Here is a 17,689-nt window from a genome sequence, read left to right on the forward strand (position 1 = left end):
GAAACCAAAGAAGAACTAAAGAGCCTCTTGAAAGTGAAAGAAGAGAGTGAAAAAGTTGGCTTAAAGCTCAACATTCAGAAAACGAAGATCATGGCATCTGGTCCCATCACTTCATGGTGAATAGATGAGGAAACAGTGTCAGACTTTATTTTGGGGGGCTGAAAAATCACTGCAGATGGTGATTGCAGCCATGAAATGAAAAGATGCTTACTCCTTGGAAGGAAAGTTATGACCAACCTAGACAGCATATTAAAAAGCAGAGATATTACTTTGCCAACAAAGGTCCGTCTAGTCAAGGCTATGGTTTTTCCAGTGGTCATGTATGGATGTGAGAGTTGGACTGTAAAGAAAGCCGAGCACAGAAGAATTGATGGTCTTGAACTGTGGTGTTGGAGAAGACTCTTGAGAGTCCCTTGGACTGCCAGGAGATCCAACCAGTCCATCCTAAAGGAGATCATTCCTGCGTGTGTATTGGAAGGACTGATGTTGAAGCTGAAATTCCAATACTTTGGCCACCTAGTGCCAAGAGCTGACTCATTTGAAAAGACCCTGATGCTGGTAAAGATTGAGGGCAGGAGGAGAAGGGGACGACAGAGGATGAGATAGTTGGATGGCATCACTGACTCAACGGACATGAGTTTAGGTAAACTCCAGGAGTTGGTGATGGACAGGGAGGCCTGGTGTGCTACAGTTCATGGGGTTGCAAAGAGTCAGATAGGACTGAGTGACTGAACTGAACTGAATTGAACTTGAAACAAGTGGAAAACAACCAAATGTATGCAGAAACTCCCAGGGTTGGGAGCCTTCAACCCTTCAAAGAAGGGAGTATCAGTGGATGAGATTTATGTTTAGATGCCTTTTCTTTGAAACTACTCACCAGATCACCTGCCATGGGGTGGCTAGAACTCAGATTACTAGAGTCTGGTGTTGGGGCTGCATGTATCAGAGGAAGATTCAGAGCAACCAGAATGACTGGAAATGGATTTCTGGACATTTTGGAATGGAGAAAACCACTTGAGAGGAGACCACTGTATCAGCTCCTCTAGAACCCTGACCTCTGAGCTGCACAGGCACAGGGGTGATTTCTAGGAACCAAGCAGAGAGATGCAGTTGGACCACTGATCCCCCGATACAGGGATTTCAGCAGCAACCACCAGAGAAACCAGATTGGGAGTGTAAGTCTCCTTGTTTGACTTGGGCTTTGTAAAGCCCTAAAATAGAAATGACAGAAGGTCCAGGCCTTTACAGCAAAGACTATGTCCCCAGACTGAGTATAATTGAAAACTACCAGTGAAACAGACCCAGGCCCACCCCAAGGAAGTAAAAACAAGCCTCCAGCATTTATTGTGATAAGGTTGTGATTTAACTATTTGTGAAAACAAAAATCAAGCCTTCTGAGAAGGAAAGCAGATTCTAGAGTCTCTATAGTGTATCACTTATAATATCCAGAATATTATAGCAATGGTTGCTTATTCCAAAAAAAAACAAACTTTGATCCAAAGTTAAGAAAATAAAAAGTTCCAGCAGAAACAGGTGCTGGGTCACTGGTGTCTGATTAGCAGGCAAACATATTAAATCAACTTTTAAGAAAATGTATAAAAAATTAAAGGTAAAAATAATCACAAAGGAACCAAGGGTATTCTAAGCAGATAAATGAGAACTGTATTAAAGAGGCAGATGTACATTTTAGAACAGAAAAGTGCAACATCTGAAGTTAAATATTCCCTGCATAGATTTCAGCTCTTATGGGAGTTAGCAAAAGAAATCTTCAGTAAACCTAAAGATAGATCAGTAGAAATCATTCAGTCTGAAGAACACAGGGAAAAAAAAAATTGAAAGAAAAATTGACACACCCTTTGTGGCTTGTGGGAAAATATCTATGATTTAACAGGCGAGAAATTGGAGTCCCAGAGTGGCAGGAAATAAAATGAGGCAAAAGTATATATCGTTTGATGAAACCATGGCTGAAAATCTCTCAAATTTGCTTAATAAACATCTCTGGAGGCAAGCCCCCCAGGTGGCCCTCAGTTATCCACACTGCCTGTTATTCACACCACTGTGTAATTTCCTGCCCTTGTGTGTTGCATGGACCTGTGACTTGCTTTTAAAGAATAGTATATGGTCAAGTGATGAGATGTCACTGCAGAGACTGAGCTACAAGAGACAGTGACTTCCAACATGCTGGAAATTCACTCTCTGCATCTTCTAGCCTTCTTGTTGGATTCAGCAACCTGCCATGTTGTGAGCTGTTGTGGACAAAGAATTGAGGGTCGCCCTCAACCAACAGCTAGTGAATACCTAAGGCTTTCAGTTCAGTGCCCAGCAAGTAGTGAATACTGCCAGTAGCCACAGGAGTGAGCCTTCCCCACCCAAGCCCTGAGTTGACTTCAGTCCTTGCCAACACTGAGTGTAGCCTTGAAACGCTGAACCAGAGGGTCGTAAAGCAGAAGAATCACAGATTATATAAAAGGTCTTACATCACCGCTTTGTTTTGGGGGATAATTTGTTATGCCTTAGTATCAACAGATAACTAATACAACTTCAATGATGTTTTGAAAGTAGCCAGTTTGGGTGAATCTGGTGGAACACCTTCCACACAGGGGAATCAGGATGCAAATGAAGGTGACCTCCCATCAGAAGACAATGAAATGACACCTTTCGTGGGGAAAGAGAAGGCAGTGTCGACCTAGACTTTGACAGAGGACAAAAATACATTTCACAAATGAAAGTAAAATAAAGTCCTGTTCAGATTAAACAAATGCAGAGAGACTTTGTTGTCAGCAGAACTGTACCATAAGAAATAATGATGGAAATTCTTCAGGCTAAACAGACCGTTTAAAACAGATCTTCAGGCAGGAATGAAGGGCACTGGGAAGCATGAATATGTCAGTAAATGGAAAAAGCAGTGTTTAAATTTTTCTCTTGATTAAATAAATTAAAATTCACTATTTAATTGTATTATAAAGCTTGCAGCATCTGGATTTAAAACATATTGCAACCATGGCATAAAGAGCAGGTGTTGTGTAGGAAGGGTGTTAAAAATTATCCCATAGTAAGCTTATGACATTTTAAATAATACAACATAAAATCTAAGTAGACTGTGATGAATTAAGGATGCATCTTATAATCCATGAAGCAAATATTAAAATAAGCAGATATATAGCTAAAGAGTGAGTGAAAAAATATAATTGAATACCAAAAGAAATATGGAGTAAACCAAGAGGAGGCATGAAAGGGGGAGAAGAAATATAAGATGTCCACTGGGAGGAAAAATAAGAAATAAATACCAAAACGATAGATCTAGAAACGCACTATCAGTCGTTACATTAAATGGCGATGGATTAACCATCTCATTTAAAAGGCAAAAAATGGCCAACAGAACTTAAAAGCACCAGCCATTTTCCGACTGCTGCTGCTGCTGCTGCTGCTAAGTCGCTTCAGTCGTGTCCGACTCTGTGCGACCCCATAGACAGCAGCCCAGCAGGCTCCCCTGTCCCTGGGATTCTCCAGGCAAGAACACTATTCTGACTGCAAGGAACACTAAAATGCTGCCCTGTTTTTTCATCCTCAGATGAGCCATTTGCTCCCGACCCTTTTACGTGTACCCATTCAGCTCAGGACGTCTAGGCTTTGAAATGCAGTAAGGATTGTTGTTTACTTTCCAACTCTGTTAATCAGAATAATTTAAGAACCTTGTTGTTGTTGTTGTTACTGTCTTTTAGGACCAATGACACTGGGTTCCTCTCTTATAAGGAACATCTGCCAGTGACTAGGATTGTGATCACAGACACTGGCCGGCCGCATTCAGAAGCAGCTTATAAACTGGGGCCTCTGCTTTGCCGTGGAGACAGTAAGTGGTGGCAACGCGCCCTCAACGTGTCTGAGCAGAGAGATGTCACCTAAGAGCCATGTTGCTACATAGTAATTAGTCAGACTTCTCTTTTGAAAACCCATAAGCAGTGTCTGAAATAATCCCCCTAGTCAGTCAACAAAGTGCCCCTATAGAATGGAAAGCCCTGGAATAAATACCGTAACAGCAGGCCTTGTTAAGATTCCAAGAGAAAGAAACCACAAAGCATCTCTGTTTGACTGGTTCATAAATTCATTCCATCCTTCCTCAGTGTCTACATGCCATTATCCATATAGGAACACCTCAGTGCTGCATAACATTATTAAGGATGTATGGTGAGTTTTCTACTGTTGGGCCTGGGGTGAAATTAGAACATCAGTAGAATCAAAGTCAGTTTAATCAAACATGTTTCAACTTTCATTCTCCCCCCCACCCCCAGTTTGTGTATGTGTTCTTACTCTGAATCAGTAGGACCTGCTGTTTTGTATATACAATATATAAATACTCTGAACCGGAATTTTTTAGTTAAAATATAGTGTCACAGAAAATACATATTTTCAGCAGAGAATGAAATGAGCATATGTGGCCATTTATAACCTCTCTGAAGTCAGTTAGGTTCGAGACTGATTCATTACTTTTTTATGCTTTTAGTTACTTCCAGAACTTAAAATGCAAATAGAAGAAATATTTATTTACCTTAAAAGTATATGCTGAAAGGAAGGTTTATTCTAGAGGCTCAACAGAGAAAGAGTTGATCTGACAATGCATTGAATTTATGGAGATGCATGGCGGAAGTTGCTTAGCTAAAAAGCAAAGATGATACTGGCCTATAAAAAGGTGTATGTACATTGTAAAAAAAAAATGGCCCGCCATTATACCTACCATCCCTAATCTTTATCATCTCAACTTCCTGGTCTGCCAGTAGGCCTTACACAGTCACTTGAAGATGACATAGGATATTTCACGGAGGGAAAAGTTATGTACAAAGAGATGAGGTTGTAAACGCAGGCTGCATCCACAGAAGTGCAATGATTTTGCGTGACAATGGAGAAATTGTTCTATTCATCACATGCACTCCTCACAGCTGGCTCTGATCTGAACGCTGCAGGGGCTTAGGCCAGCTTCCCCCATTTACCACCGTCCCTGGGAAATTGTTCTGCTTTGACTGAGGTCGCTGCCAACTCGATTCCTTAGGGGTTCTTTCTTGCAGACTTCCCGTCTTGAACTTGAGCACACAGCATCTTTTCACTCAGAGCAGGGCTTCTCCATCCCAGGCGACTCGCTCCCTTAGGGGACATTTGGCAATATCTGGAGATGGGTTTGGCTGTCGCAGCTGTAGGGGGTTGAGGACTACTGGAACCAGAGGGAGAGGCCAGAAATGCTGTGAATATCCTGCAATGCATAAGATAGCCCTCCACCACAGGGCGTATCTGGTCCCTGAGGTCTGTGGCGTGAGGCTGAGAAACCAAGCATTTAGCTGTTATGAGAATGGGGGTGCAGAGGGAGGCTCACAATATTAGGACAAGGATTAAAAACAGTGTAAGTGTTTGGAGACCTGCGGGTTCACCTTGGACATTAATGAAACAGTCCCCGAGTTTTCCCTGGCCCTCCTGTCCACCACATCTACTTTAGGGTTGGGGCTTATCCTCATGTGAGTTCACAGAGCATTTTCTGCATAAATGACCCTGTTTGAAGAGCAGCAGTGTCAGAGTAATGAATGCCTCCCATTTTCTCTGTGTGGGCAGCCTGCACCCCTGAAGGTGCAAAGCCCTAGACACGTTTATTATTATTATTTTTCCTTTCCAAATGAGATAAATGGGGTAGATGTGGGGCTTCTAGATATGGGATCATGCAAAGTGGGCCTTAAAAGCAGAGGAAAGTTATGTGAAAGTTATCCAGAAGGCATTGGGGCTGGAACACTAATTAGGACTGGGATACTTTAAGGCTGAGAACTGGCTTAGTTCTCATGATCCAGGAAAGTGACATTTGAGTATAAGACAAGGACAATGACAAAGGCTTGAACTAGGCAATGGTTGGCATGGGGCTTAGATAAAGGGCTCAGTCAGGGAGGTGAATTCAGTACGGTTTTGGGTGAGGGTGACAGGGTATGAGGATGACCTCCAGGTTTCTGACTTGAGTAAAGCTGGTGACACCGTTTGTTGAGACAGTAAGAATGATTCGTTGAGACACAGAATTCTTAGATTTTCTTTGAACAGAAAAATGGAAAGATGAAAATAAAAAGAATGGTATTTTGGTCTTATCACACAAAGCAGATATGTTGAAATTTTCATATCTAGCCATGTTTCTCTAGGAAAGAAAAAACAACCCAGAAGCCTTGAGAAAGCAGGAACAAAAATAAGTGAGACCCACAGGTACCAGATACACCAGATGCCAGCTGGCTCCTAATTCCAAGTCTTTATTTTCATTTTTAAAAATGTGGATGGGTGTGAAATTTTGTTACTACTAGTATTATTGTTTAATGTCAGAAATCACAGATAACATTGGTAAACATTTTACCAAAAGCACAGAAGATATGAATGATAAAGTCCCCTTTTTAAAGTTGTTCTGCAGATATAAAACTTCATAAATATTGTTGACCTAAAGAATTTAGGAATATGAAAATAAGTTTTTTTAAAAAATATGTGAAAAGTAAATGGCAGAATTCAACATCCTATTTATAAAAATTAAGGAAACTAGGAACTTAAACTTCCTCAGTATTTTAAAAGACATTTGTGAAAATCTAAAAATCTGATGCTTTATCCTGAATTGTCACAGACTTAATACTTCCTCTCTAAGATCAGGATCTAAACAAAGATGTCTGTTCTCACCAATCCTATTCAGTATCATACTTTGAGTCCTAGCACAAGTAGTAAGTAAAGAAAAGGAATTCAAGGCCTATAGATTAGAAAGGAAGAAATAAAATTCTCCATTTATAGATGACATGGTTTTCTAGGCAGAAAATTCCTAAGAACTTTTTTTAAAAGTGAGTTTAGCAAAGTAATAGGGTGCAAGTTCAATATGCAAAAACAAATTATATCTCTGTATGCTAGTAATAAAAAATTGAAATTTTAAAATTACCTTTTTATAGCAGAATTAGAATCCATTTGCAAAAACAGAAGAATTTCAACCATACTTCAAACTGCATACCAAAAATAATTCAAATTAATCATAAACTTAATGTAAACCCACAAACTATAAAACTTCTCTAAGAGAATATGGAAGAAAATCTTAGTGACCATGGGTTAAGCAAAGATTTTTTAGATAGAGCATCAAAAGCATAACTCATAAATTTTTAAATGATAAATTGAGGTTCATCATAATTAAAAACTGCTTTTAAAATGATATTGTTTAAAAAATGGGAAGAAGAGTCACACATGGGGAAAATACATTTGCAAAGTCCATATCTGATAGAAGCTAAATATATGAAGAACTTTCTAACAGTGCAATTTAAAAAATTCAGATTAACAAATGGGCAAATGATTTGCACATACATTTTGTTAGATGAAATACACAGATTTCAAAGAAGCACATAAAAAGATTTTCAATATCATTAGTCATTAGGGAAATGTACTACATTTAACACCACAATATATATACCTGTATATAGCTATCAGAATGGCTGACATTGTAAAAATATAATAAAACAAAAAAAACTGACAATATCAACTGCTGAGAATATAGAGCAGCTGGAATTCCTCATGCATTGCTGGTGCCAAGTGTAAAATGATACTGTCACTTTGGCAATTTTTCATAAATCTAAACACACATTTACTATAAGATCCAGCAATCCCACTCCTAGGTATTTGCAGAAGAGAAATGAAATATCTGTATGAACAGGTTTATATTGGTTTTATGCATAGTCTTCTAAAACTGGAAACCACCTAAATGCCAGTGGTTTAATGAATAAACCAGTGAGTCTGAGTGAACTCCGGGAGATGGTGATGGACAGGGAGGCCTGGCGTGCTGCGATTCATGGGGTCGCAAAGAGTCGGACACGATTGAACTGAACAGAACTTAATGAATAAACCAGTGAATAACCATTCCATTTTACTGTGGTATATCTACACTGTACAATGGAATATTACTAAACAGTAAAAAGAAGTGCTCTTCTGATAAACACCAACAACATGGATGAATCTTCAGTACATGATACTGACTAATAGAAGCCTGACTTAAAAGGCTCTGTGCTGGATCATTCAATTTCTAAGATATTCTGGAAAAAACTAAACCATAGGAACAGAAAAAAAGATCTCTTTTGCCAATCACTTCAAGGCAAGAGGAATTTTACAAAAGAGAACAGGTAAAGGAGATGTTCTGTGTCTTGAATGTTATGGTAACTTATGTGACTTGAAGCATTTGTCAAAATTCCTAGATCAATACACAGAATTACTCAGTTTTATTCTATGTAAATTATTCTCAGTACATCTGACTCAAAAAAAAAAAAAACCACCCTAAACATCACAACCCACAACTAAACATTAATAATAGTACAGATAGTTATTGTTGCTTAATCTTTAAAGGCTTTATTTTTAAAATAAATTTACAATGAAACAAAGGGAAATTACAGAGGTTTTTCATATATTTCCTGTCCTCACACATGTATAAACTGTCCCATTAGCAACATCACTCACCAGAATGGTACTTGTTTTTTTTTTTTTAAGCAAAAAAAAGGTTGCTTAATTTTAAAGTTGGGTCATTAAAAAAATATCAATAGTTAAACTTGTAAGACATAAAAACTAGTAAAGATTTTAATAACATGGGTATTCTCCAGGATACTCCTAGGATTCTACTGAATATGTTTCTGACTTTTACTAACCTTGGAGACAGAGGATCAAAGGAGCAGATCATGGGAAAACATCTGGGTCTACAGTTAAGGGAAAGGTGATAACTAGGAGGGTTTATGTAGGTATTTTCCTTTCTGCTCTCTCAGGAGAAATGGGACCATCTTCATTTGTGGGGTGCCATCATAAGTCTTCTGGACCAATTCTTATTCAACTTCAGCATGTGTTAAAAATTACCTGGAGAGCATGCCAATTGTAGCTGTGTTATCTTCAGCACTCTCACCTCACACTAAGGAGAAAGAGTAGAAGTCTAGTATTGACCCACCAGAGTTAGATGATTTTTTGACATCAATCAGAAAGTGCTAAGGGAAAGGTTCATAACAATACAGGCATACCTCAAGAAAAGAAAAAAGTCAAATAAATAACCTAACTCTACACCTGAAGCAACTAGAAAAGGAAGAAATGAAGAACCCCAGGGTTAGTAGAAGGAAAGAAATCTTAAAAATTAGGGCAGAAATAAATGTAAAAGAAACAAAAGAGACCATAGCAAAAATCAACAAAGCCAAAAGCTGGTTCTTTGAGAAGATAAATAAAATTGACAGACCATTAGCCAGACTCATCAAGAGACAAAGGGAGAAATATCAAATCAATAAAATTAGAAATGAAAATGGAGAGATCACAACAGACAACACAGAAATACAAAAGATCATAAGAAACTACTGTCAGCAATTATATGCAAATAAAATGGACAACTTGGAAGAAATGGACAAATTCTTAGAAAAGTACAACTTTCCCAAACTGACCCAGGAAGAAATAGAAAATCTTAAGAGACCTATCACAAGCATGGAAATTGAAACTGTAATCAGAAATCTTCCAGCAAACAAAAGTCCACGACCAGTCAGCTTCTCAGCTGAATTGTACCAAAAGTTTAGAGAAGAGCTAACACCTATCCTACTCAAACTCTTCCAGAAAATTGCAGAGGAAGGTAAATTTCCAGACTCATTCTATGAGGCCACCATCACCTTAATACCAAAACTTGACAAAGATGCCACAAAAAAAAAAAAAAAGAAAGAAAGAAAGAAAATAAACTACTGGCCAATATCACTGATGAACATAGATGCAAAAATCCTTAACAAAATTCTAGCAAACAGAATTCAACAACACATTAGAAAGATCATACATCATGACCAAGTGGGCTTTATCCCAGGGATGCAAGGATTCTTCATATCCGCAAATCAATCAATGTAATACACCACATTAACAAATTGAAAAATAAAAGCCATATGATTATCTCAGTAGATGCAGAGAAAGCCTTTGACAAAATTCAACATCCATTTATGATAAAAACCCTCCAGAAAGCAGGAATAGAAGAAACATACCTCAACATAATAAAAGCTATATATGACAAACCCACAGCAAACGTTATCCTCAATGGTGAAAAATTAAAAGCATTTCCCCTAAAGTCAGAAACAAGACAAGGGTGCCCACTCTCACCACTACTATTCAACATAGTTCTGGAAGTTTTGGCCACAGCAATCAGAGCAGAAAAAGAAATAAAAGGAATCCAGAGTGGAAAGGAAGAAGTAAAACTCTCACTGTTTGCAGATGACATGATCCTCTACATAGAAAACCCTAAAGACTCCACCAGAAAATTACTAGAGCTAATCAATGAATATAGTAAAGTTGCAGGATATAAAATCAACACACAGAAATCCCTTGCATTCCTATACACTAATAATGAGAAAATGGAAAGAGAAATTAAGGAAACAGTTCCATTCACAATTGCAATGCAAAGAATAAAATACTTAGGAATATATCTGCCTAAAGAAACAAAGACCTATATAAAGAAAACTATAAAATGCTGGTGAAAGAAATCAAAGAAGACACTAACATGTTCATGGAGTGGAAGAATCAATATAGTGAAAATGAGTATACTACCCAAAGCAATCTATATATTCAATGCAATCCCTATCAAGCTACCAACAGTATTTTTCACAGAGCTAGAACAAATAATTTCACAACTTGTATGGAAATACAAAAAACCTCGAATAGCCAAAGCAATCTTGAGAAAGAAGAATGGAACTGGAAGAATCAACATGCCTGACTTCAGGCTCTACTACAAAGCCAGTCATCAAGACAGTGTGGTACTGGCACAAAGACAGAAATATAGATCAATGGAACAAAATAGGAAGCACAGAGATAAATCCATGCACCTATGAAGACCTACAAGACCTTTTAGAACTAACACCCAAAAAAGATGTCCTTTTCATTATAGGGGACTGGAATGCAAAAGTAGGAAGTCAAGAAACACCTGGAGTAACAGGCAAATTTGGCCTTGGAATGTGGAATGAAGCAGGGCAAAGACTAATAGAGTTTTGCCAAGAAAATGCACTGGTCATAGCAAACACCCTCTTCCAACAACACAAGAGAAGACGCTACACATGGACATCACCAGATGGTCAACACCGAAATCAGATTGATTATATTCTTTGCAGCCAAAGATGGAGAAGCTCTATACAGTCAACAAAAACAAGACCAGGAGCTGACTGTGGCTCAGATCATGAACTCCTTATTACCAAATTCAGACTCAAATTGAAGAAAGTAGGAAACACCGCTAGACCATTCAGGTATGACCTAAATCAAATCCCTTATGATTATACAGTGGAAGTGAGAAATAGATTCAAGGGCCTAGATCTGATAGATAGAGTGCCTGATGAACTATGGAATGAGGTTCGTGACATTGTACAGGAGACAGGGATCAAGACCATCCCCATGGAAAAGAAATGCAAAAAAGCAAAATGGCTGTCTGGGGAGGCCTTACAAATAGCTGTGAAAAGAAGAGAGGTGAAAAGCAAAGGAGAAAAGGAAAGATATAAGCATCTGAAAGCAGAGTTCCAAAGAACAGCAAGGAGAGATAAGAAAGCCTTCCTCAGTGATCAGTGCAAGGAAATAGAGGAAAATAATAGAATGGGAAAGACTAGAGAGCTCTTCAAGAAAATTAGAGACACCAAGGGAACATTTCATGCAAAGATGGGCTCAATATAGGACAGAAATGGTATGGACCTAACAGAAGCAGAAGATATTAAGAAGAGGTGGCAAGAATACACAGAAGAACTGTACAAAAAAGATCTTCACGACCCAGATAATCATGATGATGTGAACACGCATCTAGAGCCAGACATCTTGGAAAGTGAAGTCAAGTGGGCCTTAGAAAGCATCACTACGAACAAAGCTAGTGGAGGTGATGGCATTCCAGTTGAGCTGTTTCAAATCCTGAAAGATGATGCTGTGGAAGTGCTGCACTCAATATGTCAGCAAATTTGGAAAACTCAGCAGTGGCCACAGGACTGGAAAAGGTCCGTTTTCATTCCAATCCCAAAGAAAGACAATGCCAAAGAATGCTCAAACTACCGGACAATTGCACTCATCTCACACGCTAGTAAAGTAATGCTCAAAATTCTCCAAGCCAGGCTTCAGCAATACGTGAACCGTGAACTCCCTGATGTTCAAGCTGGTTTTAGAAAAGGCAGAGAAACCAGAGATCAAATTGCCAACATCCGCTGGATCATGGAAAAAGCAACAGAGTTCCAGAAAAACATCTATTTCTGCTTTATTGACTATGCCAACGCCTTTGACTGTGTGGATCACAATAAACTGTGGAAAATTCTGAGAGAGATGGGAATACCAGACCACCTGACCTGCCTCTTGAGAAACCTGTATGCAGGCCAGGAAGCAACAGTTAGAACTGGACATGGAACAACAGACTGGTTCCAAATAGGAAAAGGAGTATGTCAAGGCTGTATATTGTCACCCTGCTTATTTAACTTATATGCAGAGTACATCATGAGAAATGCTGGACTGGAAGAAACACAAGCTGGAATCAAGATTGCCGGGAGAAATATCAATAACCTCAGATATGCAGATGACACCACCCTTATGGCAGAAAGTGAAGAGGAGCTAAAAAGCCTCTTGATGAAAGTGAAAGAGGAGAGTGAAAAAGTTGGCTTAAAGCTCAACATTCAGAAAACGAAGATAATGGCATCCGGTCCCATCACTTCATGGGAAATAGATGGGGAAACAGTGTCAGACTTTATTTTTCTGGGCTCCAAAATCACTGCAGATGGTGATTGCAGCCATGAAATTAAAAGACGCTTACTCCTTGGAAGAAAAGTTATGACCAACCTAGATAGTATATTCAAAAGCAGAGACATTACTTTGCCGATTAAGGTCCGTCTAGTCAAGGCTATGGTTTTTCCAGTGGTCATGTATGGATGTGAGAGTTGGACTGTGAAGAAGGCTGAGTGCTGAAGAATTGATGCTTTTGAACTGTGGTGTTGGAGAAGACTCTTGAGAGTCCCTTGGACTGCAAGGAGATCCAACCAGTCCATTCTGAAGGAGATCAGCCCTGGGATTTCTTTGGAAGGACTAATGCTAAAGCTGAAACTCTAGTACTTTGGCCACCTCATGCGAAGAGTTGACTTATTGGAAAAGACTCTGATGCTGGGAGGGACTGGGGGCAGAGGGAGAAGGGGACGACCAAGGATGAGATGGCTGGATGGCATCACAGACTCGATGGATATGAGTCTGAGTAAACTCTGGGAGATGGTGATGGACAAGGAGGCCTGGCGTGCTGTGATTCATGGGGTCGCAAAGGGTCGGAGATGACTGAGCGACTGAACTGAACTGATGGACACCTTATCTTTGACAAAGGAGGCAAGATTATACAATGGAGAAAAGACTATCTCTTTAACGAGTGGTCCTGGGAAAACTGGTCAAGCACTTGTAAAAGAATGAAACTAGAACACTTTTTAACACCATACACAAAAATAACCTTGAAATGGCTATTATTTATTAAATATCTATTAAATATCTTATTTAATATCTAAACATAAGCCAGACACTATAAAACTCCTAGAGGAGAACATAGGCAAAACACTCTCTTACATTAATCACAGCAGGATCCTCTATGACCCACGTCACAGAATATTGGAAATAAAAGGAAAAATAAACAAATGGGACCTAATTAAACTTAAAAGCTTCTGCACAACAAAGGAAGCTATAAGCAAGGTGAAAAGACAGCCTTCTCAATGGGAGAAAATAATAGCAAGTCAAGCAACTGACAAAGAATTAATCTCAAAAATATACAAACAACTCCTGCAGCTCAATTCCAGGAAAATAAATGACCAATCAAAAAATGGGCCAAAGAACTAAACAGACATTTCTCCAAAGAAGACATACAGATGTCTAACAAACACATGAAAAGATGCTCAACATCACTCATTATCAAAGTGATCACTCATTATCAGAGCAAATCAAAACCACATGAGGTACCATTTCATGCCAGTCATAATGGCGCTATCCAAAAGTCTACAAGCAATAAATGCTGGAGAGGTTGTGGAGAAAAGGGAACCCTCTTACACTGTTGGTGGGAATGCAAATTAGTACAGCCACTATGGAGAACAGTGTGGAGATTCCTTAAAAAACTGGAAATAGAACTGCCATCAGTTCAGTTCAGTCGCTCAGTCATGTCCAACTCTTTGCGACCCCGTGAATCACAGCACGCCAGGCCTCCCTGTCCATCACCAACTCCCAGAGTTCACCCAAACTCATGTGCATTGAGTTGGTGATGCCATCCAGCCATCTCATCCTCTGTTGTCCCCTTCCAGCATCAGAGTCTTTTCTAATGAGTCAACTCTTCGCATGAGCTGGCCAAAGTATTGGAGTTTCAGCCTCAGCATGAGTCCTTCCAGTGAATACCCAGGACTGCCATACGACCCAGGAATCCCACTGCTGGGCATACACACCGAGGAAACCAGAATTGAAAGAGACATGTACTCAAATGTTCATCTCAGCATTGTTTGTAATAGCCAGGATATGGAAGCAACTTAGATGTCCATCAGCAGACGAATGGATAAGAAAGCTGTGGTACATATACACAATGGAGTATTACTCAGCCATTAGAAAGAATACATTTGAATCAGTTCTAATGAGGTGGATGAAACTGGAGCCTTTTTTACAGAGTGAAGTAAGCCAGAAAGAAAAACACCAATACAGTATACTAACACATATATATGGAATTTAGAAAGATGGTAATGATAACCCTGTATGCAAGACAGCAAAAGAGACACAGATGTATAGAACAGTCTTTTGGACTCTGTGGGAGAGGGTGAGGGTGGGATGATTTTGGAGAATGGCATTGAAACATGTATATTATCATATGTGAAATGAATCGCCAGTCCAGTTTTGATGCATGATACAGGATGCTCAGGGCTGGTGCACTGGGATGACCCAGAGGGATGGAATGGGGAGGGAGGTGGGAGAGGGGTTCAGGATGGGGAACACATGTACACCCATGGCAGATTCATGTCAATATATGGCAAAACCAATACAATATTGTAAAGTAATTAGCCTCCAATTAAAATAAATAAATTTATATTAAAAAATAAAAAAATTAAACCTAGAAGAAACAAAGATGTGGAGAAATTAGAAGATAAGACAGTAGCAAGATGGGGTGGGAAGATCTCTCAAACAGAAGACAGATCACCAGTCTGGCACCTTTTACTTGCATAAAAATAAATGTTTGGTTTTTTTTTTTTTAAGGAAAAAATAAATAAATATTTGTTCTACTTCAATCACAAAAGAAATTTTAGTGTTGAATTCAAAGCATAGCTAGTATTACTTTTTCTTTTAAGAATATCATAGTTTCTGTTTAGGTTTTGAAAATGGAATTGTTCAACTGTTTTCACAATAAAGTTAACACTAATTGTTTAAAGAAAAAAAAAGAAGATACCTGCATGGACCTTCCCCTCCTTCTGCAGGTCCTTTAGCACAAAGACAGTTCATCAGCCACTGATGGCATCTGCCATCATCATCTCTTCACTTGCCTTCTTTCCTTCATCTGTGAAACACCCGCAGTCCTTTCCCTGAAACCATTGACACCCTTTCTCCACGAAGCCTTCCACAGGTCTCTAGAGGACTTATTCCTACACTTTCAAAGAATGTTGAGTAAATTATGAAGATACACTTCTTGTCCTGGCTTTTAATTATTTCTGAGCCTCTTAAGAGCAGGTCCATTCCTCATTTATTATTGTATCTTGACACCTAGTACATTACTTGTTACATGAAAGATAATCAATAAATAGCAGTTTATGAAGGAAGAAGAATGATGCATCACCTACAGCTCGAGAAACTTATAGCTTGTGAATTATTCATGAGAGACAGGAGTAAGTTTTTGATTGTACTTATTAAATGGTATGCAAATATATTTTAATTAAAGGAGTTTTGATTACATTTTGAAAGACATTCTGATCTTAAAAACATCACATACTACAAAGGACATCTAGTTCCATCTTGAGCCATTTGTGATTCATGTACATGGGCTTGAGACCGTGAAAGTGCTTTCAAATAAGCACATAATTTTACTTAATTATTTGATTTTCACACTTCTGATGGTATAGTGACTTTTTGTAAAACTGAAACATATCTACTTCTTGGAGAAAACATATTTGTAAATTATTTTGCTTTTTGTTTTCTGTTCTTTTGAAAAGATCTACAGTATAAGCTACTCATTGACATTTAAGAAACTTCCCAAATGTGGGAGAACCAACATTCTTTCTAACACTTTTTAAAGGTTTCCATGTTTTAGAGACTGGGAATCTTGATAATTCTCAGGACTACAATAATCTCTTGTGACAAGTTTCTACACGTACATACCTTTGTTTGTTGTTTTACTTTTAAACATTAATGATAGTTGATATGAAGTAACTATAAAATCTTAAGATATACAGATATGTCAAAGAAAACACTATAGTAATCACCAAGAGTCACACAACTCAGAAATAGTGACTAATACGAGAGAGCATTATTCCAGACATTTCTAAATATCGCTAGTGCAGGGTTTCCCAACCTTGGCACTCTTGCCATTGGGCTGAGTGATTGCTTGTGACGGTTAGGCGCTGTCCTGTCCTTTGTGGGACATTTAGCAGTATCCTTGGACCCTACCCACTAGATGCCAGAAACATCCTCCCCAGTAGTGACAACAAAGTAAGTCTCCAGAAAAAGCCAAATGTTTCCTGGGGTCTGGAATAGCCCCAGGTTAAGAGGCACTATTCTAGATAGAGGAATAGAAAAAGAGATTCAGAAATATGAACTGAAACTGACAGAGAAAGAAGAAACAAACTGAAGCCACAGGGATTGATTTATATTATTTATATACCTAATAAACATGTATTCAATGTGCTAACTTAAACTTTATAAAAATTTTAAAGGTTGTAGAGTCACTAGATTCTCTATTAAAGTCTTTTGTATTCTAGACAGCATTGATCTATTCTGAAAAATGTGAAAATTAGCATGCATCTGTCATCTCGTCTTCTTTTTCTCCCCCCACCTCCCAATTTTTGCTAGTTTTGCTATTATTTGTATGGTTGTCTATTTTTTGAATACTAACCACTGGTCCTGTCATCAGAGGCCCTCTATTCATGAATGAATGTTTTTCTGTTTATTCTTGGATGAATTGCATTTTCAGGTAATGATATTTTCTCTTTTTTTTTCCTTTCTGAAAGACTCAAGCGTGTTGCATTTCCTGAGTTGGCACACGCTTGAGAATATTGGTTGCCTCTGAACTCTAAACTGAAGTTGGCTGGTTTAATTTTATGCTGTTTGTTGGTAACAGCTCTATTGAGATACAGTCCATGTGCCCTGTAATTCACCTATTTGAAGTGTACAATCTAATGGTGTTTCAGTATATTAAATGGAGTTGTATAACCATCACCAGAAGCAATTTTAGAACATTTTCATACCCCATAAAGAAACTTGTACCTGTTAGCACACTTTCCATTTTCCCCAAACTCCCACCCCAGCCCTAGTCAACCATGCATCTACTCTTTATCTCTGCTGAATTACCGATTCTAGACATTTCATACAGGTGAAAACACAGAATGTGGGATCTTTGCGACTGGCTTCTTTCACCTAGCATCACATTGGCAAAGTTTATCTATACTGTTCGTTTGTTCATTTGCTCAGTCGTGTCCGACTCTTTGCGACCCCATGAATCGCAGCA

General features: G+C 38.6%; 1 protein-coding gene across 1 annotated transcript in view; it reads left to right on the forward strand.

Moving 5' to 3' along the window:
• Window positions 1-17,689, forward strand: part of CNTNAP4 (contactin associated protein family member 4) — a 273,276-nt gene that overhangs the window by 210,778 nt on the left and 44,809 nt on the right. Inside the window, 1 exon segment of the mRNA XM_052655607.1 lies at window positions 3,723-3,850. Coding sequence (XP_052511567.1) covers window positions 3,723-3,850 — 128 coding nt within the window.

The sequence above is a fragment of the Budorcas taxicolor genome, chromosome 18, assembly GCF_023091745.1.
Source record: "Budorcas taxicolor isolate Tak-1 chromosome 18, Takin1.1, whole genome shotgun sequence".
NCBI classification, from domain to species: Eukaryota; Metazoa; Chordata; class Mammalia; order Artiodactyla; family Bovidae; genus Budorcas; species Budorcas taxicolor.